This window comes from Chanos chanos, chromosome 1 (genome assembly GCF_902362185.1).
Source record: "Chanos chanos chromosome 1, fChaCha1.1, whole genome shotgun sequence".
Classification (NCBI taxonomy): domain Eukaryota; kingdom Metazoa; phylum Chordata; class Actinopteri; order Gonorynchiformes; family Chanidae; genus Chanos; species Chanos chanos.
Genome location: NC_044495.1, coordinates 13,452,645 through 13,478,713, shown reverse-complemented (window position 1 = coordinate 13,478,713; position 26,069 = coordinate 13,452,645). Strand labels below are relative to the sequence as shown.

General features: G+C 38.8%; 3 protein-coding genes across 3 annotated transcripts; 2 read left to right on the top strand and 1 right to left on the bottom strand.

The window, feature by feature from the left end:
- The first annotated feature begins 69 nt into the window (after positions 1-69).
- On the top strand, positions 70-3,463 carry fuca2 (alpha-L-fucosidase 2). The gene is made up of 7 exons (XM_030769910.1): positions 70-435; positions 560-747; positions 1,057-1,396; positions 1,562-1,772; positions 2,108-2,298; positions 2,463-2,571; positions 2,699-3,463. The coding sequence occupies exons 1-7, from the start codon at positions 242-244 to the stop codon at positions 2,834-2,836; spliced, it is 1,371 nt and encodes a 456-aa protein (XP_030625770.1). The 5' UTR covers positions 70-241; the 3' UTR covers positions 2,837-3,463.
- Positions 3,464-11,444: 7,981 nt separating this feature from the next.
- On the top strand, positions 11,445-24,160 carry hivep2b (HIVEP zinc finger 2b). Its single transcript, XM_030788225.1, has 10 exons — positions 11,445-14,240; positions 14,340-15,230; positions 15,378-15,791; positions 16,422-16,570; positions 16,668-16,843; positions 16,925-17,020; positions 17,143-17,411; positions 17,499-17,936; positions 18,200-18,642; positions 24,046-24,160. The coding sequence occupies exons 1-10, from the start codon at positions 11,445-11,447 to the stop codon at positions 24,158-24,160; spliced, it is 5,787 nt and encodes a 1,928-aa protein (XP_030644085.1).
- LOC115811557 (gap junction epsilon-1 protein) lies at positions 22,198-23,346 on the bottom strand. Its single transcript, XM_030773821.1, has 3 exons — positions 23,308-23,346; positions 22,754-22,936; positions 22,198-22,593 (listed from the first exon to the last, which is right to left on the bottom strand). Exons 1-3 carry the CDS (start codon positions 23,344-23,346, stop codon positions 22,198-22,200), a joined length of 618 nt encoding a protein of 205 aa, XP_030629681.1.
- Positions 24,161-26,069: the final 1,909 nt, after the last annotated feature.

Below are 26,069 nucleotides of genomic sequence, written 5' to 3'. Positions count from 1 at the left end.
CAGTGTTTTCCGGAAATGACGAAACCAAAGAACCGTTCACATGACCTGTCGTTACATTTGTTTTTATTTCCTCGTGTTGTTACATTTTCTTCAGTTAGTTGTTCCCAATGCCCGCTTACCTCAGTAAACGGCAGTGTATCATGTGAACATTCAGGAAGCGATATCATGTGATAAAGCACTCTGCACCATAATTGTTCTGTCTTCTGTCAACTGTGTGTGCCCGAGAGGGTGATTGAACCGAATGGCTCAGCTAAGTCTGAGTTTTTCTGCAGCTTTTTTGCTGCTGATGAGTTGCCCCTCGTGGTCCAAGTATGAACCTAATTGGGAGTCTATTGATTCAAGACCTCTGCCGGAATGGTTTGATCAAGCTAAGTTCGGCATCTTTATCCACTGGGGTGTTTTCTCGGTCCCAAGTTACGGAAGTGAATGGTTCTGGTAAGTTACCGACATGGCTTTATTATTAATTTATTTCTCACACAAATGTTTGTAATGGAGAGTTGTTTGGAAGTTTCGTGATAGTTTAGTCTTTTTGTGTTATCTAAATCATTTTTTCCTTCAGGTGGTTTTGGCAAGGACAGAAGATCGCAAATTATGTTCAGTTCATGAAAAAGAATTATCCCCCTGGATTCCAGTATCAAGACTTTGCACCAATGTTTACTGCTGAATTTTTTGATGCTAAGCACTGGACAGACATATTTGTGTCATCAGGGGCAAAATACATAGTCCTTACAACGAAACACCATGAAGGTTTGTGGGAATACTGCTTACGTAATGTGTTTCTCCAGCTGGTCTGGTTTAGCAACTTTTTTTTCTTTCCCTTGTTCAAACTCCTGGTAAAACTACACTGTAAAAGATGGCAAACAGATCCACATTCCAAAGGGGAACTGTATCAGGTGGTTTATTCACCTGAAGATTTCTTCTGCATGTTGAAACGGCAGGGAATAGTTCTCTTTAAAATCACACTATTTCTGGAAGTAGTATAGTTGGCACATCTATATTCTACAAGGCTGATGTGTGAAATATGAATATAATATTTGAAAATTTTTCATTATTCAGGATACACTCTTTGGGGCTCTAAGTATTCATGGAACTGGAATGCAGTGGATGTGGGTCCGAAACGTGACCTGGTAGGAGAATTATCTACAGCAGTGCGTGAACACAGCGACCTGCGAGTTGGCCTCTACCACTCACTCTTTGAGTGGTTTCATCCACTCTTTAGGGAGGACGCTGCCAATGTTTTTAACACCACGTTCTTCCCCAATTCAAAGACTCTGCCTGAACTTTATGAGCTTGTCAACAAGTACAAGCCAGAAGTGCTGTGGTCTGATGGTGATGGTAATGCCCCAGACAAGTACTGGAATAGCACAGGGTTTCTAGCATGGCTATACAATGAGAGGTAATCCCTGTCACAAATGTTAAAGCAATATTTAAAGTAATATATTTATCTCGTATGTGAGGCAACATTAACATCACGTGTAAAGCTTTAAAACAGCGTGAAATATCTTTGAGAAAATGTATGTGTAGTTTGTGTAACCACTGTTCAATGCTTAAACTGTTTCAGCCCAGTGCGTGACACTGTTGTGACAAATGACCGTTGGGGATTGAACAGTATATGTAAACATGGAGGATACTACACCTGCAGTGATCGGTATAACCCTGGACACTTGCTGAAACACAAATGGGAGAACTGTATGACCATAGATAAACGGTCTTGGGGATACAGACGAGATGCTCAACTCAGCGATTTCCTCACCATAGAGGAGCTCATAAAAGTCAGTGCTGAAATTTATTTGTCTAACTGATTGATGTTAGTATGACGCTAATATGTCATGAGTAAGTGACTGAATGGTATCATATTGGTATAAGAAAAATCTATAGTGTTTTAAGTGCCTTACTTCCTGGTTATATGGTGTGATTTTAATGCGTTTCTTAAGTCACTTCATAAGTTATTGTTACTTTGTCTAAAACAACGGCAGATACAGTGTTTCAGAGCAAAAGACCCAGAATGATAGGAACAAAATTAAAATAAAATAAAAGCTAGAAAAGAGGTGCGCTAGACATATGAGAGATGATGAAAACTAAAGGTCTGGTGGGGCTGGCATTACAGACACTGGTGGAGACGGTATCCTGTGGGGGTAACTTGCTAATGAACGTTGGCCCCACACATGATGGACGCATTGCCCCCATCTTTGAAGAGAGGCTGAGGCAGGTTGGACAATGGTTGAAGGTTAATGGTGAAGCAATTTACAACACCACTGCATGGAGGGCCCAAAACGACAGCCTTACTCCTGGAGTATGGTACGTTACTTTATTTATGTGCCACCAAATTACCAGGCGTTCATCTTAATTGTATTTACAGTGAGTTTCCATGGAGTTAAGAAGAAGAAGAAGAAGAAGAAGAAAGTTTGATGAATATTTTTTTCAGGTGAGGATATAGATGTTGTCCTTTTTTCACACAATAGGTACACATGGAGACCACAGGAGAAAACAATCTATGCGATCTTCCTTTCCTGGCCAAACACTGGATATGTTGTTCTAAATGAGCCATTGCCAAATCAAGGACAAACTCAGGTGAGGCACAATATCATCTGATTTTGTATTTGATGTTTTTGGAAAAATGTACACCATGATAGACGTACATCAGAAAGAGGAGGATTTTACATTTTTTACTGTGTTGTTGTTTTTTTCCCAAAACTAGGTGGGGCTCCTTGGTTATCAGCCACTGAAGTGGGAGCCAGCTAGTCCTAAAGGGGTTAAAGTTTTCTTGCCACAGTTAACTGTCAGTCAGATGCCATGTTCTTGGGCTTGGACACTGCGACTGACTGGTGCAGCTTAAATGTGCGCAGTGGTGATGCAGAGAGCACATGTGGCAGCCCTGTAACTGTCTAGGTGCTCAGGAAATGCTGTTTTGTACTGATTTTGTGCTTGATTGTAACTGAAATGCAGAATTTACAAGGGCCTTGCCATGTCCCACTGATGTGAGTGAAGCATTTATCAGTAGTTAAAAAAAAAAAAAGACTAAAAATAACTTTTACTGTGATTTTACTTCTTTGTTTTCTGATTCATTGTGACAACTGAAAATGGAGTGATTTTTGTTCTACTATACAATGATCATGTGCACTCATTATAGACAAGTTGTGGAAGCTATTTTTCATTTTTCTGTAAATTAGATCTAAAGGAAACTTTACCACATTATGCACATGTTTGATATAGCATAAGGGAACGCATTCAAATGCACTTTTAAATTGCGGAGAACTTTTTGAATGTTTCTTTTTAATAATGTGTGTAGGAATCAAAAGAAAGGGCAAATACAAAACATACAAATCTTTACAATAAACCTCGGTATGTCACTGCCTGCACATACTGATGCTTACAAAAGCTGCATATAGATTAGTTGTGTGTAACATTACTGATGCAGAAACAGATTAAAAAGTATACAGATATAAGGTATAATAAGTACTGGAACTGCTTCTTTAAATAAAATAGCCTTTCTACACAATCATATGAAACTTTGAGGACTAAATGAATGACTTAATATTTGATATTTTTGTGACATCACATCTTGAAGTATCTAGTGTTCTATATGTTTGTCATGAGACAGTAGCACTTTAAATGTCTCCTCATTTAGTCCACTCATACAGAGAAATATGTTAATTTGAAAGGAGTATGTTGGGTATGTGTGTCTGTGTGTGTGTGAAATATTTGGACGTTTCTCTGTGGGGAGTATAAGGGAACAGAGAGTGTCGTATGCCACACGTGAACATGTGCTTACTGCCCCCCCCCCCCTCCACCCCCCAGAAAACTCCCTATCTGAACTATTCAGGGCAGCTGTGCCAAGAATAGCACTGTGCTGTTTATCAAGATCACAACTCCCATTACTTTGACTGGAAATGAACGGTTTGAATGGACAATTTGAAGACGCATGTCCTACTTTTAAACTATATCGCTGACATGCCACAATTTAATAACGGCTTTAGCTAGTGATTTGCTTGTGTAAAAGGCTTCTTCTTCACTGTCTCCCTGTCTGGTTGACTAGACTTCAGAGGTCACATGTGTACACTGGAGTATGGTAATGTCTCGAATGAGCCGGATGGGCATGCCAATATGAAAAAGTCCAGGGAGGGACTTAGAATCTGACAGGCCGTCCTCCACAGCGTTTAGAGTGACCGAGAAGGGGGTCAGCAAGGGGTTCTCATGCTTGAATAATTTCATCATAGCCGACGCACTGATTTGTGTACTCTGACACAGGGAGGCACTGTTTTGCTGATATAGGAATACATAAAAAGATGAGAGCTTTCCAAAGCAAGTTTTTTGGCACAGTGGTTGCTCTCCACAAGTGTTGGAGACTGACTTCTTAACTGGCTTTGTGAAGTGTCAGCTGCACAGTGATTTTCTCCTCTACTGCATTTTTGAGAACATACACATTTTCTTTAGCTATTGTGTTTGTATTATGGTTTTGTTCTCTTTTGAGTATTAGGTGCTGAGGCCAATTTGAAGACAGAGTATGGCTGGGTCTAGGAGATTTCTGCACTGTTTCACATAGATGGGTAAATGATTTATAGTTATTTCATCATAATAACTGAGAGTCATAGAGTAAATGGTTTTTGGTCCAAAGCTCCACATTTTGAAGTCATTTCGATTGTGAGGGAAGAAAATGTTCAACCATACCGGTAAAAGGTCATAAGACATTTTATGGGCAGTAAATTTTCCTCACAGTCATATTTTGGACAGTATCAGTTCTTCCAGCCTCAAATTCTCGGATGGCTCAAAGTGTTTGATCATGTGCGAATTATGAATCTATGCGACTATTACACCAAGGCCATTCTACAAATGTCCTTAATGTAAATAATGCTGGACATGTCAGTAATGGGGAAGTTTGTGAATCCATGCTTATCAGTGGTTTATTACCTAACTGTAACATTTAGGGCTTGGGACTTAGTTAGAGCTAAGATGCAATCCTAACCATAATTATCAAGCATATTCATAAAAAGAATAGTTATAATGTAATGACACTAGGTAGTTAATATTATTTTCAGATGCAGAAGTGGGGATGTGTGGTTGATCAGATTCACTGACTCGTCTCCGCTTTCATTTTCTAATCCCTCGGCCTTCCCTTCCCTTCTCTTCTCTGTGATGGAACTGTACAGCAGCAGTATGGCAAGCTGAAATCTATTTCTGTCCTTGTGTGTTTCTCTGTACCGTTGCCACCGCTGGCAAATGCGTTGTCACGGTGATGGACATTTCCAATACGCTCCCAGAACCAATCAGCAGACCAGGTGTTTATGCCAAGACACCAGATCATTTTTCATTTCCTTCCACTCCCGCTTGTATGAGAGTGAGGGTTTAGTGTCAGAGACCCGTAATGAGTCCTCAGGAAGAACATGACCTAGCAGTAGTGTTCTGTGGATGGAAAATGCAGTGACTAGCTTGCAAAGAATGGTCCATATGTATAGGTTTGGCAAGATGAAGAAGATGTGGTTAGAAGCTGAGAATTTTGCTATGTAAAGCCATTTCAAGTGGACTACCTTGTGTTGATATGATCTAGTCTGAACATAATAGCTTCTATTTAAAAATAACTGAAGGAAGATATTCTGCTGGAATGTAAGGTATGTAGGTATTATTTTATTCATACTATTTATACGTATTGCTTTCTCAAATGTGGAGCTTTTGAATCATTTCAGAGATGCTGAAAGGCTGTAGGTTGGAGTTATGCCAACTTTTCTCAACTTTTATTGAACTATTTTTTACTGTACATTAGCGTTTTCTGTTTCTTTGATTTAAGAAACATAAATGTCAAAATTATTATGAATTCTATGATGCAACATCTCCAATTTATTTTGCTCAGTGTTTCAAATATTTCTTATTTCTTTGACTTCTGACAAGATCTTGTTTGTTTTTAAACATTATATATTGAGTTCGTCGTGATATTTCTTCATGTTACCATGGTAACATGCTAAAGTTTTGACTTACTTGTGTTAAGTCCTTGAAAGCATCTGGTAATGTTTTCTTGACTTTTAATATTGTGCATGCAGCAGAAGACAAAGGGATGTTTAGAGAGTTTTCATTTGCAATAGTTTTCTATTGATGAAGTTCTCCATTACACCGCAAACTGAAAGCTTCAGTCCAGAAACCAGCAATTACAATGTTTTGCTCTTAAATTACAAAATTTCAGTCAGATAAAGGGTATTTTAGGTATTTCATCTAGCTGCTGAACATTTCAATGATAGGGCTTCATCTTTGTGTATGAGCAGAGACAATGCATTCAAGCCATACCTGGAATAAAGAGTCAGTTGCCATGGGAACATTATTTCTGTGTACCATATGTATGGTCGAAGTTTTCATTTACCACAAAAATTAAAAACATCAGCAGCATCCATGAATTTAAAAGCTTGTTTTGGTCTTTAACCCCTGAGACCCACTTAAAAATAATGAGAGTCAGCAATATTCAGAAATTCTCAGAATGCAAGTGGAAATGAGATTTTAACAATCTATAATTAGAGTGTCAGTTAGGTGGTGCCTGTCATAAGTTCATCAAGATAAAGAACTGTGGTTCTCTTTCTGTGAACCAGTGGACCTGTCTCTCCCCTCTCATTGTTGAAATTACCTATATCAGCTATTGTGTGAGTTTTCTTTCTTTTTTTTTAATACTCCCCTGAATGCAAACAGCAAATCATTACATTTAAGACCTTTTCAATGTATAAACCTACATTATGATTTAGCCACTTTCCACATACATTTCAAAACAATACTGTAATCACAAGATAGCATTCAAGACTTTGAGCTTTCAGAGGCATAGTCATGACAATAACAATGGGAATTTAGCTTTGTGTCTGTGTGTACATCTGTAGTGTCTGTGCGAACATCTGTACCTTGTTTCTTAAAACTGTGGTCACTTTACAGTTGCAAGTAGGAACAGAATGACTACATTGCTTTTGAATCACATGTAAATTTGGTTGGTATTGGAGCCGAACAGGGTATGCCTGAGATAGTGGAAATGCCAAGCAGTACAAAGCACCCTGTGGGACAGACCATCATATTTATAGAGAGAGATGAGAGGCATGACCTTCACTGTTCATTGAGGCTCAGGCATTTCAGGCCCCTCCCTCCAGATACTCTGTACAATATAGCTGCAGTGCAGAGACTTATGTGAGTCTTGAGATCCACAATATTAAAGAGATTGTCTACAGCAGTACCTGTGTTTATGTTTTATCATATCTTAAGTGGTCATTCTATTAAAACTCAGCTCACCAAATCAACACGGTGTTCTTTAGTGTGACTCTGTAATGGGTCATAACCAAATATGTTTTCCCCCTAGTTTTACTATTTTTTATAAAATTATCATAATATTTACAGGTGTGTCTAAGGCTTGCCAAAGTTTAAGAGAAGAGATTAGACAGAACTGCCAGTATTTTAAGGAGTCATTGCCGATTCAAAAAACAACTGTCTGGTGTGCTAGTAAATGGTGTCTGATAGGATCCAAGGAATGTCACCTAATGTCTTCACAAGCAAGAGGACAGAGGAAGCATCTTATGTTCCGTTATCCTCAGTTCTGTTGTCATGTCAATCCAGTGTAGCTAATTTGAAATATTCACAGGGTAACACATCAGACATTGAACGACTCAAGCTCAAGCTTATCTCTGATTAATCTTAGCAATAAATAAACCAGGCTTATGAATCAACTGTACCCGTGATCACTGCATAACACTGACCTAATGTGCAGTTGTTCACATTATGTAAAAGGGAGAGGAAGCAACAGCAAAGATAAGCTTAGACTATATTAGAAGGGTTTACTGTTACCTAATTGATCTCTATAAACTCCACTATGAGCACACACTCTCCATCATTAGCCCAACACCTCTCAGCTATAGCTGCCTCCAGTTGTCTTCCCTCTCCTGAAACTTAAGACACTGGCCACAGCAGGTCACATATATTTAGTAATGCAAATTGTATTGTATTGAAAGGTCAAGGTGACAAGCAATGAAGAGAGACAGATATTACATTCAGTACAGTTGCTTTAATGTTTTTTGTTTTTTTTTGTAAAATATGATAGCATTCAGTAAGGATACCTTCAATTATACAATTATTAAGACAGAATTTAATGAAAAAGAAAACACATTTGTTAAGATGTAATGTAGTGTAATTAAGACTGATGAAAATTTCAATTTCAATTGTAAATAAACTTAGTAGACCAGCCTTCTGTTGGAAATTATTACAAATCTACATTATGCACTTAAAGGCTGTCCTTTATACTTCATGTTGTTGTTTGCCTTGCCACTTTATATTGGTCAGCCCCTTCTTTATGAACAGAAAGGATCCAGATTTCTCCTTCTGAAACTATTTCTATCCATAAGGCATACTAGGGTTAGTTGTCTGTGTGCTGTGCTTTTGATCACTGCAATAGTGGCCTCCAATGTGGGCTGTAGCATAGTCCTTCTTGGGGCCCCTTTGCTATTTTTGTTTCTGGATACGCGTCTCTGTGAGGTATTTTCTCTGGTGACCAGCTTACATCAGTAGGTCTTGTAGCGTACTCTCAAGAAGGAGTATATCTCAGATGTGACTTTTGCTCTGGTCATATAATTTATTTAATTCTGGAGAATTACCCACAGGAATGTAAAGGAATAGGAAATATGACCAACACTGGATATGACTGGAGATTTTGGATCAGGCTATTTCTGGAAACCAGGTTTGTAGGTTGATTGTAATCAGCATTTTTCAGTATTTTAAATCTGTGTGTTTGGCTGAAGGTGACTTAGTGGTCAGGACTCTTCTCTGTTTGGTCCATATCCTGTGATTCTTTGTCAGAGAGCCAGTTTGTTGTGCTTCTGTTTCAGATTCTCTGTGTGTGAAAACCTGCTGTAGATTTAAGCTACATGACTGCTTTGCTTTAAGGGATACCATGCTCAGTTTAAGCATCTCAGTGGCTGCTGATGCAGTAGGGATGTTGTATGACGTAATGACACTCCCCTGAGAGGGGAAATATTTTCCCGCGTCTTCCTTTTGACAGCTACGGTTGCCATGGTACAGACATGTGAACAGAGTTGCTGAGACCTGTCATTGTGTACTTGCACAATATTTCTGAATGCCAACATTTCCCACTTTACTCACTCCAACAACTTTCTGATGTGTATTTCAAAAAAAAAAAAAAAAAAAGAAGGAAATCACAAGGTTATTTGTGATGAACAAATTGTTGTTCTTGCACTCTGACTGAGGCCAAACTGAGGCCTTAGGCTTTACTTATAGTTGATAACATCTGTCTGACTGTTACTCAGAGGTGCATATTGTCTGTGGCCCAGTTATCTTTGACACTACTTGGTCATCTCTTTTTAATACACCCTCCAACGGATAGGGAAACCCAGGAGGGAGGACAGCATGACCTTGAGCTGAACACACTCTTGGCTTTGAAATCTGTCACCCACCTTTCAACCTTTCCTTACATACTCACACCTATCCTCGTAGTTTAGACACTTTGGTTAGATACTGGTTGACTCTTGACCTATTCTAACCAAAGCTCCGGTCAGTAAGACATATGTTAAATACTAGTGAGGAGCTGACATATCAAATGTCTGCATTCACTAGTGTGTGATGCTTTTCTTCGTCTTGTTTGGTATGAGAGTAGCAGTCTGTTATACACTAAAATTAAAATTTCAGTGTAATGTCAGTCTCATTAAGTTCTGTCCTAGGTGTGTAAAAGTGAGGCTTTTAATATGTTTAGCATGGACTTTATGGATTTAATGGGCTGAATGCCTCTGACTGTTCTGATTAACACAAGATAAAAGGTCTAAATCAGATTGTCTTTGTATAACCTTGTTAAGGTCACATTGCATTGCTGAGAGAACAAAAATGATGTCTCATAATGTCCTTATGCATTGTCATGAAAATGTATTCCAGCTCATGCTGATCAACTACAGAGGCTGGAGGTGAAAGATTGGAGTCCCATACTTCATATGGATTGATACTTAATAATGATTTAAGAGATGTGCACATAGTTTACATTAAACTTTGGATTGAGATGTTTGTGCCAATAACAATTTTCAAATAATTCTTCTTTGAACGAAGTTCTACTAGCTGTTCTGCTGGAGTGTACACTGGAGGTTTATCTTTCATTGGGGATTCCTAAAGCGTACCTGAAATAAAGAGCCACTGGGTGTCTAATACAAATATGGTCTTGTGCATAATGTCTGGAGAAGATACTGTTTAAGTACACACTTCACACTCTCTCCTTATAAGTGACTGTCTTTTTTACATGACAGAGAGCAGAAAAAATTATTTTGTCTGCCTAAGGTGGGCTTTATCATTTGAAGCCAGCATGCAAGGACATGCATATGAAATGATTTTTGCCCCTGAAAGTGATTCGCTGTCAGGGCAGGGAATCAAAAACTGCCATTTTAAAACTCGTAGCACTCTCTAAAGCCTTTTTAAAAAAAGCATATTTTTAAAAATATGTCAATGAGAGGCATTTCCTTGGTTAATATGTTGCGGTTAATTTCATGCTGAAAAAAATGGTCTTTCTTTTGTTGTTTTAATTAAAGATTTATCTTGTTTCTTTTCTTTTCAGCGCAGAAGGTTTATTTAATTAAATTTGTGCATCAGATGAAGTGACAGAATGTTTGCGCTCTGAAAGCTAAATGAAAGTTTTTAGTGGAAGAGTGCATGGTGAGACTGTTCATGCCACTATATATGATGTCCAGTCTCCCGCTCTAGTCTTTCATTCAACGGCATCTGTCTTTGATCATTAGACTCCAAAACTCAGTGAAAAGCCAGTATATTCCATTAAAACATGATTACTTATAAATTAATGATTGGAAAATCTATCATTTAAGCAATGGGTGAAACTTCAAAGGAGGACGAGACTTCAGATTTCACTGCTGTGCCTTCTAATCATATGTTATCATGTCTCCCTTTCTCTTTTAATGAATGATGATGTAATGGCTTTGTTAAAAAGAAATTATGCCTACCCTTTATCCGTGAGAGCATTTCTGCTCTCTGTCTTAAATTTGGATAATCACCATAATCTATAATCCTTCTCTTTCACGCTTCCCCTCAGATGTTGAAATATTCATACACTCTTGTCCACATACAGTTCACTCCATTGTATTTCGATTACAGTAGTAATTACAGAAAATGTATTGTTTAATCTTTTGTTCCCTACAGAAGAACTATGGAACTGCAGCTTTGGATGGAACACTGAGGCTAACATCAGGACACCTGTTCCAAACCATGGAGAAAGTGGAAACACTGGAAAAATACCTCCATCAGCAACATAGTTACTCAGTGTGATTCTACATAAAAGCAGATAATGTTAATGGTGATGGCACTTAAGAGAGGATCTGTCTGCCAAGCTAATGGTGGTACATGACCTCAGAACGTTGAAGTTAATCACTAAAAATCAAGGATAATGTAACAAATGTAATTTTGCTAATACAAAGGAAAGTAACATTGAAATTATGGAGCCTCTGGAAGGTTCTGATGGACTGAAATGTTCCAAACAGACAAACAGAGTGGAGGAGCAGAACTTGGCTCCTAAAATGATAGAGAGGGCCAAAGTCACTGGCAAAGAGGAAACATTAAATTTCGCAGAGAAATTCGTAACTGAAGGCAAGAACTCTCATCCAGATGTACTGACACCATCACAGACTTTTGGAAGTGTGCAGCCTGTAGAGACTTGTGATCAATGTAAAGTCCATCCTCGAAAGAAGACAACTCACTTTCCTTCCACCACCAAACTAGGTTTCCAATTAGAAAATGATCATGTATCAGACAGTCTGTGCAAAAAGGAGCAAAAACCAAAGAAGCCTGGAAAGTATGTTTGCCACTACTGTGGGAGAGCTTGCGCTAAGCCCAGTGTGCTTAAGAAGCATATTCGTTCTCATACTGGTGAGCGACCATATCCATGTGTTCCCTGTGGTTTCTCATTTAAAACAAAGAGCAATTTATACAAACACAGGAAATCTCATACCCATGCAGTGAAAGCGAGGTTAATTTCACCTTCAGGGCAAGACACTAAGCATGTCAGTGTGGAGGAAGAATTTCAACCTGGAGAAGTTGAGACACATTCAGATGCTGAGCAGAGCACTGACACAGATGAAGAAGGGGCAGAGGACTTGATCTTAGACAGGAACACTTCTGTTTACCTAAAAGAAAGAGGTGGGACGACCCAGGGAAAGGATAGCATTGTAACACAAGAAGACACTACAACAACATCTGTCTTGACTCCCTTCAAAAAGAATGTTCCATCAGCATCAGGAAAAGTGACATTGTCGCAGCTTAGAAAAATGATGGCAACTCCAGCTATGGCTCAGGTGGACCAAGCAGGTGAGTTTAGTACTATCAAACAGAGACTTGCACTTCGACTGTCAGAGAAAAAAAGCCAGGACTCAGATCACTCTCTCACCCTACCTAGCTCATACAGCAAAGGCAGCACTGACTCTGGTTATTTCTCACGCTCGGAGAGTGCTGAGCATCAGATCAGTCAGCCAAGTTCAAGTGCCAAGTCATACCAAGAAATTATGTTTGGCAAGTGTTACAAGCCAAGCACAAAGCCAAGGCAATCAATTACTGTACAGACTTGCATGACAGACACAAATGAAAGCATGTCGAGTTTCATGGTGAACAAAGGTAGAGCAACAGGGGAAACTATGCCTCCCATTCCCCAAACAAAGAAAGATATAATCAGGTCGCTAAAGGTTGATTCAGAATCTTTTCAAGAAGAAGACTACCAAGATTCAGTACTCTCATCACCTTTTCAAAGTAATTCTGAATGTCTTGAAACTCCCATGGATACCGGATCCCTCATACGGAGCAACTCTTTGCCAACATCATCTGAATCAAATCTTGCCATGCCACAAGGACTACGAGGGAGTAACTCATTTGATGAGAGGATGACCAATATTGATGTCTCCTATCGTGGTTCGGGGAGTATGAGAAAGCTAATGAGACAAGCTGCATTTGAATTCTGTGCACATGAAGGGCAAACAGAGTCAGACAATCATGGTGATCAAGCTTGTGGCATGCAGAAACCAGAGCTAAAATTACAAGGGACAGAAAATGACCCCGAAAATGAATCATGTTTAGGGCATCAAAGCCACATCATGGAAATTGCTACCAGGAAGCGAAGAAAAGACAAGGGTGTTGTGGAAGAGGAAGATGTTCCCAGTCAAAAATCAGTAGATAATGCTGGACAATCAGATGTTTTTGACTTCGTTTGTGGTTTAAAAGATCAGGAGCATACGGCTGGAAGTAATGTCATCTCAGTAATACAGCACACAAACTCGATAGGGAGGCTTGGCTCTGTAGAGAGGTCTGTTGACTTTGAGTCATATAATGTGCATAAATATGCTACTAACCAATCATTTAACATGGAAGAAGAGGGACAGAAAGTGGATCAACCCCTAAGACCTGAGGCAGAACGCCAGTGGGGCAACAGCAGAGCAGTATCTCAGAGGTCTCATATGCCTCAGCAGCTACTTGGTCAGTCAGGCATCCAAGTCCCTGAGATTAGAGTTACTGAAGAGCCTGATAGGTCAGAGGAGGTACCAGGAGCACAGAGTAAACAGCGTGAAAAACACGTGGAGGAGTTTCAGTGGCCTCAAAGGAGTGAGACTTTGGCACAGTTTCCAGTGGAAAAACTTCCACCAAAAAAGAAACGTTTGCGTTTAGCAGAAATTGAATATTCTTCGGGTGAATCTAGTTTTGAATCTGCCTGCACTAGCCTTTCCCGAAGCCCAAGTCAAGAGAGCAATTTCTCTCACAACTCCAGTTTCTCTATGTCACTTGACAGAGAAGAAAGTGTAAATATCACTTTCCCAACTAAACAGGATGAACTATGTAAGCCACTGGACTTCTTGCCTGTTCCAGGTGAAGGGCATACTCTTGCTCCACCTAGTCAGAATCACCACAAAGAGATGAGGCGTTCCTCCTCAGAACAGTCACCTTGCACGTCACCCATAGAGGTCCCAGAATTGCGAAGTAAGTCATTTGATTATGGCAGTCTTTCCTCAACATGCAAATCGGGGCAGGGAGATACCTATCAAAGTCTATGTGGAAGTAGAGATCGAAGAAGGGGCTGTTTGGTGAGACAGGCATCCCTGAGTATGGACCCAGAGATTGGGACTCAAGAAAAACCTGTGGACATGAATGTTATGCAAGACAGCTCAGACCATGTATGCCAAAATCTGTCTCCTGCTGCTTGTCCTGATTCTCCCTTTCTTGTATTTGCTGGAGGAATGAAACATGCAAGTGGTGTAGAAGAGGTCCTCTGGGAACAAGCTCAAATGAGAATAGGATCATCCTCACCAGACCACAAGTCCACAGAGGAAGCATGTTCACGTGGCCAAGAGAAGATGCAGTATTCTTTGTTTCATGACAGACCTGCACTACAACAATCAATCCAAACAGGACTTTGTTGGAAACCAGAGGAAATCCCATATGCTAAACAACACATTCATTTCCAGTCTCACCTTCCACAGGATATGTATGGCCTGCAGTATTACCAATTGAAAAATGAACAAGGGGATTCACAAGAAATCGCTCATCATTACGTGAGCTTGAGGGATCTCCCAGAAGATTGTCCTGAACATCTCATGAATGTTCTCTCAACAATTTCAGTGCTCTCACAAGTTAAACCAGTATTAGCCCACCAGTGCATCAGCTCACATCAGTTACAGTGTAGTTCGTCAGTTCCTGTGAGAATTCAGATGCAGGTGCCAAGCTATGGAAAAGTTATGTACACCAGCATGTCTCAGATTTTGGAACCTAAAGTTCAGATCATTAATCCAACAACAGGAATGAATAAAACCACATCACAGAGTACATTTGTAAATGTCACCACACAGCATATATCAGGAAACCCTGGAAGAATATTACATAACCAACAATTATCACCAGCAAAGCTTAACACAGGAATACCACTGTCCTTGACCTCCAAAACTATCTCAACAACAGAGGCCCCAAGCAGTGGAGCTAACAAGCGCATGCTCTCTCCTGCAAGTAGTATTGAGCTCTTTACTGAAGCCAAGCAACTAAAACGAGAGAATGAGGAAATGATGTATGGTCAAATTGTGGAGGAGCTTAGTGCTGTGGAGTTAGGAAACCATGTTGCAGCTAAAGAGAAAAAAGAGAAATTGAGGAGAGAAACTAAAAACATTCAACATAAAAGCAAGTTAGTACAATCCCAAAAAGATGAACCTCCACTTTTATCAGATCACTGCCCCTCAAAGACCCCCTTGTCTTCTGTCACCCCTCACTTTCAAGTTCTTAAGCCAAATGACAGTTTTACTGTAGCTCCAAAAACTGTTTCACTCACTAAGGATGGGACATCTCCATTAACTCAAAACACAGAAACTGATGAACCAAACTGTAGCTTTAGCCCAAACTTAGAGTCCCTGTCTTCCAGCAGTATTTCCCAGGAGGATTTAATGATTGACAAAATGCAGGAGCCAGGACAGTTCACTGACACTCATTGTTGTACTTCTGGTACTACTTTAATGCTAAATTACATTGCCAGTGATAGGCTGTTCTCTCAAGTTCCCAGTCTTCACACAACAACATGTGTGAGTTGGTGCTATCTCAACACTACCAAGCCAAACAGCACGCAGTCTCCCCCTCTTTCATCTGTGTATGATGCATGGTTTGTTAAATGGCATAATCCTAATCCACCCAATCTAAGCACCAGGAGTGTCCTAGCACTTCTACGATCCAGACAGGAGAAACACATCAGCATCTATACAGTTGCAGCTATGTATCAACCAGGACTTCTGGCTAGCTCTACTATTTGGAGACAAAGACAGGAACAGGTAGGCTTACACTGTTTACACACTGTTTTTGATCCTTCCAATCAATTTCAGTCAATTTGTGAAGTAGTTCTACGATATGCATTTTGTACTTATTGTGTATTTTGTGGAAGTTGTGTGATATTTGTGGTGAGATGTAGTATTTTCAGTTGTTTTCAGTAACTGTTTACTTATTTGCCATGGAGCAGGGTAACCCACTCAATTTTTAAAGTAAAGGAGGTAATTTAAATTTAAGTAGGAGGCCAAAGTGTGCATCACTGTTTCTGAGCTGTGATAAGAGATATTTCTGTCTTATTCACCATTTCTTTCATGAATATGACTGTGGTAGGTATTGAACAGAAGAATGTAGTAGACTCATTTTGCAGGGTAGCTGATGTTTCTGCAGCCTCGTCTTGGCTCTAAATTACGCCCCTTTCTCAATTCCCCCATCCCACCAACTCTGTTTTTTTATCAAGTGTGGCATTACAGTACATTCACCTCCTCTAGTGTGAAATAATAGGTAGCATGGTAAACTACAACTACTTTCAAAGTAGCTCTACAAACACCACTTATCTTATATTAATTGTTAATTACATTCATTATTATTTAAGAATAAGCTCAAGTAGCTCCCTCAGAGTTTGATTTTACTGACAGGGTACACTGGATTCCAAAGAGAAGGACAAGCATAACGTAAGAATAAAGGACATTGCCTACAGGAGTAAACATGCAAGAAATGAGAGCAAGGAGAGTGAAGCCTCACTAAAGCAGACTGTACCGGCGCGTGTCAAGATATTTGAAGGGGGGTAAGTTAGAACAATGTTTCTATTCTGATAAGCAAAAATTGAGAATGCCTGAAAGCCAATTAAGGTGCTATTTTTGGTTTCTATTATATTTACCAAGGTTCAAGTCCAATGAAGACTACGTATATGTAAGGGGTCGTGGTCGAGGGAAGTACATTTGTGAGGAGTGTGGAATTCGCTGTAAGAAGCCAAGCATGCTTAGGAAACACATACGTACCCACACAGACGTGAGACCCTATATCTGCAAAAGCTGCAATTTTGCCTTTAAAACTAAAGGTTGGTCTTATCCAATATTTCCTTTGAACAAGGACACAATTTTTAGAAACCACTTTTAAACTATCTTTTTTATTCACTCAGGGAATCTCACTAAGCACATGAAATCAAAAGCTCACATGAAAAAATGCCTTGAACTTGGGGTGTCCACTAACACAATGGATATTGCGGGGGATGTAGGTAAGAACTTGACTCGAGTGATGATTTTTTAGGAGACAGCAGAGTATCAGCTTTGTTCAAAGAATACGTGGAATCAAGTTGTGTAAAATTGAATATGTCTTCAATTCTCTGCATTCCTTTAGACAATGAAGATGATACTCAGAGAGGATCTGCAGGATCTGTGGATACAACGATTAAACATCAGTTTTCAGATGTGGATGACTCTGATGGTGGAGACGAAGATGGAGATGAGCTAGATGATGATGAAGATGAGGAATATGATGGTGACTCCACACCAAAAACTATTTCCAGAAGCACAAGTCCTCAGTCCCATGCAATCAACAGACCACTTCCCACCAGTTGTTTCACCAAACACTCCAGCATGGAGATCCATGTTGCATCCACTAGCAAAGTAGCTGGAGAAAGCCACAATAGACAGCATCTGGATGCAGACAATAATCCTCTAAGGGAAAGACCTGATCTATCCAAGTTCAGGCAGGGGGATGATCTGACCGTGTCTCTACCAGAACAGCCCAGGACCTTTCATCCCTGTCCATCTCATCCAGTGTTACCTGTTTGTGACCCTCCCACTCATAGATACCTGAGCCCCATCGGAGACATGTCACCAAGAGGCCATCTGTTTCCAGTACAGGATTCATCCCCAGTCAGAGCTGTTTGCCATAGGAGTGATCTGTCCATCAGGAGCGATGTTTTGCCCATGCGGAAGCTTTCACCTGCAAGGCCCATATCACCAGGAACTGACATGTCTAGGCAAAGACCACTCTCCCCTCAGGTTAGACAAAGAGGGGCACTCCGGGCTGTTTCTCCACGAAGGGGTTCTTATCAGCATAGAGCCCATTTGGATCATAGCAGGGGCATAAGATGTGAAATTTCTTCTTTGAAGCAAACCACTGAAGTGAAGTCAAAGACAGGAATGGTATACGACTTTAATATATTTTTTTGGGTGTGTACATTATCCTGTTGACTTTGGTGATTCACTGCAGTTTCACAGCAAACTGTACACAAATATTTAATGACCAAAAGGGGGTCTTATTCTAGAGTTTGATACCAATAAATGAAGCCTCATGTTTAAACTCATTCACATCATATATTGCTCAGAAGATACTCTCAGATTAGAATAAATTTTTGCATGACTGGTAACCGTTGTCTCATCTTTATACTCAATGGTTCTGTTTTCAGGATCAGAGAGGGAACACTCTGCAAAATCTGGACGTTCCTGTTGACCTATCCGGCAGCAATGATTCGCCTACTTTTCTTCACAAGGATATTCTCAGCCATCTGCCTTTACATTCTCAGAAGCAGGTACAGACACCTCTCCCAATGGCCCCCATAGGTGGAATAAGAGTGCCCTATGTGCCATCAGCTGGTATTTCTGTGGCTCATCACATGGAGTCACCACTGCAGGGTAATCAGTCACAGACGGAAAGCTTCAACCAGTCTTCAACCTTGGTCCTTGGACAAGGATTTGATGGTATAGCTCAGCAGAGGTCCAAGCCATCTTCTTGCACTCATGACAAATCAGAGAGAGCCCAATACCTTATTAGTAAGGATAAGAGACAAGAGGAAAGTATCCAGATTTGTACAGAAGCTATTGCAACCCTCAGAATCACCTCAGAGGACCTGCCTGACAAGCCTTCAGAAAGCTGATTGTTAGTCCATTATGCAAAACCATATTAAAGATAAAAGGACTACAAACAAACTCATAGACTGATAAAGTCTAAGTGGAAGAGTTTGTGGATTACAGGTGCAATATAAGCAAAATGAATGCTGATGATCTTATGCACATCACCCTGCATACACTTGCACAGAAACAACCATATCATAGTCGGTCATGCTTCTGTATTTGTCTGACATCCACATTCACTATATCCAGACATGCAGACAGATATACATCAATACAAACATTCACAAAAAACTTAATTGGCAGCAACAGTATGTGTCTATGAGGATCACATGACATTCAGGAGGACGAGAAATCCTCCTTGTTTTTCATTTATAAAATGATGCATACACAGTATCAGTATATAAAAAAGCTTGTGCCTTTTCTCAAATTTCTTGTCCCTCTATAACTGTCAGAAGGAACTAGTTGATGTACCTTGTTAATGTATTTGATGAAGAGTGTAATATTGAGTCCTGCCAATCTGAAGTATTATTCTGGGATTACATTTCAAAGTTGTTTTAAGAATTACTTACTGTATACATCTGCATTGGATTTTTGTTTAACTTGTTATTCATTCTGTTTACTGATATTATGTTACATGACTTGCATTCAGGATTTAAAACTGATACATAGATAGTCAAATGATGGAATTGTGCTCACAGGATCTTTTTCATCCTTGGACGCATATCTAGATTGGACGTTTTAATGTTTCTCTTGTTTGTTCTTTATATTTCTGTGCACTCATGCAACAGTGCTATATACCTAGATTATTGTTTGTGAAGATTCATGTGACAGTGTATAACGGCTGTGCTTATTTAATGGGATTACTTAATTTTATGCATTAAGATGACTTTAAGCACTTTTGATTTAAACCATTAATACTATTTGTGTAGTTAGTTGGGATATTTTGAGTCATATCCTATTATATGTGGCATAACATTCCAGCCACTGTTGAGTCATTTTACACACACACACGCACACGCATACACACACACACACACACACACACACACACACACACACACACACACTGAGACACACACACACACACACACACTGTTTCATTCAAACTACAGCTATGATGAGCATTTGATCAAATGTACTGTACTTTGTTTCTTTTGTTTTATTGTCTTTTCCTTTTCTTTTTTTCTTTTCTGTTTTTGTGAAATGAAGTGCTGTGTAGTATATTCAATTCCATGGATAAATTATTGAGTGGTAATCATGTTCTTTCAACTTGAAATGATCTGAGTATTCACTCTTTATGTATTTTTGGAATATATGTGGTTTTAAAAAGATAATGATTTGGAGCTGATTATGAGACCATGGGAAGTGAGAATATGGTGGATAGCTAACATTTTAAGGCAAAACCATGATTCTGTTGTCTATAATCAGTTTAAATGGAGAAAATTGTATTTGCATTTAAATGTTAAAAATACTAAAATAATGTGTTAGAGATTATTTGCCTCAGATTTATGCTGAAGGAAATTTGATGCAATGTTTACATTATTAGAATTTCATGATTTCTTTTTAATATAGGCTACTTCATATTAAGCTGGTTTAAAAATAATGGCAACTTATCAGTTTGTATACTGAATATTTATGCATTCACAATTCATAAAAAAGTAGGCAATTATTTATTTTTGGCCCATAAAGGCAGCTTTAAGTTACCTCTGTCTATTTCTTGTGATCATTTGTTGATTTTTTTATGTAATCGTGTTATAATAGAAATACATTCAGGTTGTATCGCACAGCAAATATCCTTCAGAAATGAAAAAGGAAATTAAAATTCAAAAATAAACATTGTAAGCAGCGAGCGTGCTTTATAACAGCAAATATAAAGGGTGAATATGAATATTTCCTATGTTGTGTTGAACCAAATTTTGTTTGCACTTGTTAGAAGGCAGCTGATGCTCAATTCTGACAGAGTGGCAGAAGAGATTAAAAATGAGTTTTTGGTGAAACTGAGGCTTTTAAGAGTCAACAGTTTTAGGGAAATATGAGGTATTTACGCAACCAAAATGTTCAATCAAGCCTATGGAGCAACTGAAATTGGCAAAGTGACAGAGTAGCCTATCTGTTAATAGAGCTTGGAAAAGAATCAAAATATAATGCACAGAATATGTTGTTTTTAATTTTTTAAATTGTTCAAGTGTAATATTTAAAAAGTCAGACCTTGGGTTCTGCCATAGTTTGATCTTTGAAAAATTCTAAAGGGAAATAATTGAGGACAGTTGAAAGTTTTCAGAGGTCAATAAGTCAAAGTTATCAAAGTGTGTTGCCTGGTCACTATAAAGCCAGCATTACTTGAGTAGTAAAAGCTAATTTATACTTTGGCAAGAAGTGTCATTTAACAAAAGTAATACACTATAAATTAGACTATGAAGAGTGATGTCTGTAAGTAGGCTTTGTGTCGCCTAGCAACATTGTAGCATTTATAAAGCACTGTTACTGCAGTAGGGTTTTTTGTAGGATTTTTCTTTTTATAAGTATGAATTATGAAGAATTTGTATGAACTCCCTCCCCCACCTTACACATAAATCATGAGGATCAAAGATTACTGTCAGTATAACTATCCTAGACAACAGCAAAAGTATAAATTGCAACTTTAGATGGATCAGAGGCATGTATCAGCTGTGATCATGACATTAACAGCTATAACTACAACAATGTAACAGCTAGAAAAATCTGAAACATACATAAAGCCATTTAATAGGTACTTTGGGTAGCATCAGATTATTCTATTAACCAAACAATCTAGTGTTATACCTAGTTGCTCAAATGTCCATTGAATGTCTGTATTGAGGTTTGAGGCTAAGAAGTCTGCTGGGTATAGCCTAATGCCTTAGTTTAAACTACGTAGATGAACAGTTTTAGTCTAAAAAGTCCAAATTCCCCAATACTTTACAGTTACATGCAATGAGCTGTCAAAGTGACTTAGTTACCTGAAGGAAAAACTCCACCGATAGTTGTGGGAAGGCGAATGGTTTACTGCAGTGTCTTGTAAGATAATTTGTCATGCAGTTGCACTGTACAGAGCTCTGTCACTCAGTTCCAATAAACAAGCAAAAATTATTTAATCAGAATGAGTAGTTTAATACAACTGATTTAATGCTTTTATTTTTTTAATCTTAAGACACCCTCAAACATCAGTCTTTCAATCTTCAGACCTGACACCATGAACATTGAGCTTTACAGGACAATAAAACACTTTTAATTATTCAGATTTCACAGTAAAAATAGTAGGGTATAGTCTGGTAGATATATTCAAAAAAATTCCATTAAAAAGCTAGTTAGTCTCATGCTACATTACGCTATTTACATAGATGACTGATGTAGTTTATCACACTACAGAGAATTTCACATTCTACCTGAGATAGTATGCTTAGTAGAGAAGAGTGTGCTGAAATTTGGATGGATGCTCAACAGTTTCTCGGTAATACAAAAAAGAAAAAAAGCACAACATCAAAGGAAAATTTTACAAGAAAAACAGGAAAGTCTTCAGATAAGTCTAGCATGGTCACTGATTGGCCAAATAACCAAGCCTACGACACAGTATTTCAAAAATCTCAGCTATACACAAAATTACAGTAATAATGGTAAAAATGTACATTGCACTAAGGAAAATAGTCTTTTCAAAATGCTCTGGCACCATGCATTTTGTGAAGTTGAAGGCCTTCTCAAGAGCACTGGCATCACAGAAGTAGAGTGGATGGACCAGGAAACCAAAGAGATGACTCTGCAACCAAAATGCTACCACTTCCAGAATGATCCGTAAAAGGACTGAAATGATGTAGTAGACGGTGTAGACAGGCCGCTCCAGAATATCCTCCTGGTCAATATTTTTACATGCAGCATAGAGATGAAATACTGCTCCTGGCACAAGAACCGTCACCAACTGTAAAGCCCAAAAGACCTGCAGTAAGAGATATGCAATCAGAATCCAAAAAAATGTGTTTACTTGCAAATAGTAATTTCAGCATATAGCCTACTGTGACACTAATATTGAGCTTGCTTTATTATTTTTCCTGAAGCAATCTTTTGTGAAATCCTTTCAGTGGTATAGTGAACAACACCTGAGGAGTTATGGGTCGGAATTGGTTATAACAGTATAAGTTTAATTCTCTCCTGTCTGGGTCGCAGCTGAAGTGGAGAGCCTCGTTGCCATAAACTGCAAATCCTAGAACGCCCAGGAAGAACATCCGCACAGAACCGAAGAACAATGTGTGGAACTGACCAATCACTGTTGGTGGCCGGAGCTAAAGTAAACAAGTGAAAACAAACAAGCTGACATTCTCTTAAAAGAATTAAAAGGATAGCCATCAAACTAAAAGATGTCAAGAGGAATGAAGATTTTAGAGGATTTCCATAATAGAGCAATAGTGAACATAATTAATAAATCCTTTAATCTCTTACCATTTCTGAAAATTACATTCATCTGCCAAAAATATCTTTTTACTGGTCCCACAAATCACACAAAACTAGACACATCATTCTGTTGTGTGGCACTAATTTCAGAAGAGCATAAATGTGTAATCTCATCATCATAAAAGCCAACTCATTTTAATTGGTTGCATTCACAATAACAAAATACAATTCTAATATGACAGACACAACTGAGCATACTTACACATCCCTCATAGAAGTTCTTTATGTAGTTTAATGACATAGTTTTGTGCCTGCTCTTTAAGTTCAACCAGTCTACAATGCCTGGCCTTCATTGCCGGTCTGCTCGCATGTGTCGAGCTACAGCTGAAACCCTGTCGCTCCTAATGACCTTTGCTGCAGAGCAAAGCCCCTGTCAATGCACATTTCTCTTTCATCTTTGGTACCTGCATCAATTTACTCACGAGGTACAAAAAGACAACAAAAAGAGATAAACAATAGGACTGGACATGTGGTCCACGCATAATCCCCATTGAACTCAGTCAGCAAAAAACCTAGCCTTGTACAACACACGAAGGGAAAAAACAGGCAAAAACACAATGAACCGATACATTGCAATAGAAAATGTAGTATCAAATGCTGAACTAACCTACTCTGCATTAGATCAACAATGACACAAAAATGACGGGATTTCAACAGAATTGCATGACATCCTGTTTTAAAGCGACGTCAAATTTTAAATCCTAGGTGTCACGAAATAGTTATTTTACATTTGGCCACACAGTTGAATTTTTCCCTGTTCTACAGATGCTACAGTAAAGATATTCAAACTGCAATACAATAGAAGAACAAAAACATACACTAATAATGAGAACAAATTCACATTTACAATTTCCTCAGAGTGTGCATTTAAAATTTTTTTTTTCCAGATATCATTCATTGTTAAAGCTCTTCCTCAGTGTTATCCACATACCAGTCGCAGTCCAGGCAGAGAATTGTTTGTTCTTCCCATTCAGTCAGAGTCACAAGTCCTCAAAGCATACCTTAAAATCCAGAGAGGGGCTGAATATTTTAAACTGAAGGCATATCACTCATAGAAGGCACTGACTTCACAGTCAGAGCTGTGGCAAGAGGGTCCATGAGCACAACAGATCAGATTTTCACGATCTGATGTGGGTCTATTGTTGTCAGTGTTTATATATGTGAGTATCAGATGCTCCATCCAGACTGAGGTCCATAATGTTCAAGCTCTCCATTCTAGTGGTGGGGGGAAAGGCATCATCAACTCGCCCTTTCAAATAAAGATTCGTGCTGTGTTGGTCAAAAAGCTGACAGTACGAAATCACGATGTTTAAACAGTACGTAAACTATTTTAACAATGATTTCCACTTTTTTTTAGATGATGAGTTTTGACCCTTAATAAAAATATAAACTAAAACAGATACCCTAATTATTTTCTAACTGTAATAAACCAACTGTGCAAACCCATTTTGATCAATCAGATTTGTCAGCAGACAAACACACAACAACGTCAGGTCAAGCCACATCTGCTTAAAAGATATTAAAAAATGCTTTTTTTTTTATTAAGAAATTTCTTTATAGGCAACTTATGAATGTAGTAACACGTGGATGATAATACCTACAAAGTTATGTGCTGCTCTTTTCTCATCTATTGTCCACATCCTCGAGCTGAGAATGTGCATGCGTATACTAACACTCAGAATGTATATGCTAACACTGTACTGACAAAACGTAAGCTTGATATGAACAAAATGGAACATTGTTTACAGAGAGCACAAAACTGCAGTGCTGTGACACTTGTGTGTTGTAAACTGAGTGGTTGGCCTCTCTCCTTCTGAGAGCTGGTTTTAGTCGCGTCTCTCTAGATTATTTTGAGGTCTGCCTGTCACAGCTGCTGTCCTTGTCGTGGTAGCTACTCCAAACCTCTCCTCACTCCTCAGCTCCCTTCCTCTCTGCTGGTACTGGTAAGTAGAAGCTCAGTCTTTCCTTTCAGTTTAGAATAGAGCGAGTGTCGCATATGTTCTGTTACAGTACTTTTTCTGTGTGTGAGCTGGCTTGTTCTCCAACTGGAAATTTGAGTACATAGTTTGCAACATTCAAAAATGGAAAGCAAAATGATTGGCTATTATGCTGCTGCAAGGCATGTGTGGACAGGGGGTAAGCCATGCCTGTGCATGTGGTGCACAGCACAACCAAATGCTTTTACGAGACAAACTTAAAGCTTTTACAGAATGAAACAGTGAGGACATGATCAAAGATCATGTAATCTGAGAACTTTTTAAAATTATACAATGATAGCAAGGAACAAAATTATAGGACCATAGAATGGAACAGATAAAACAACAGAGTCCCTTTAAATGTGCTTAAACGAAGAATTGCTCCTTGAAGTTATTTTAAATATCTTTTTTAAATATAATAGTAAGTGCATTTACATTGTCTGTGAGAAATCTAAAGATTTGTGTTGCTTTGTTTTCAACCACAGAATCCCGTGAATGAACAGATAACTTGACCATACTGAGAGACTCCTAAAATAGACCACAGGCCCAGAACAGGTGCCATGTGCTATGCTTATGGAAACAGGGGGAGTAATTGGGGTGGAGGGACTAGCTAAATTTAACCAGATAAACAGGAGAAATCAGCAGCCAGCCCTGAGCTGCAGTGGTAAACAGCTACAAAGTGAGGACCGACATGTACCATTTTGATTTAGTAAAAGCTTTTACTTACAGTAATAGCTTCTGTAATGTAAATGATCTTCTGGGAAATGCTCCAGGCCATCTTGGCTCATGAGTGTAACTCTTTTTTGAACTTAACTTCAACTCAACTTCTTAGCAGTCAGATATGGAAGGTACTTCTAAAATACTCCCCGTCTCCTCATGCTCCAATACGCGTTGTTAATTCAGGACAAGCGGTTTTAACATTGTATGGTGAAAAATGGTGCACTGCATACATGTTACCAAACTTATTTAGATTATTATTTAATTTATT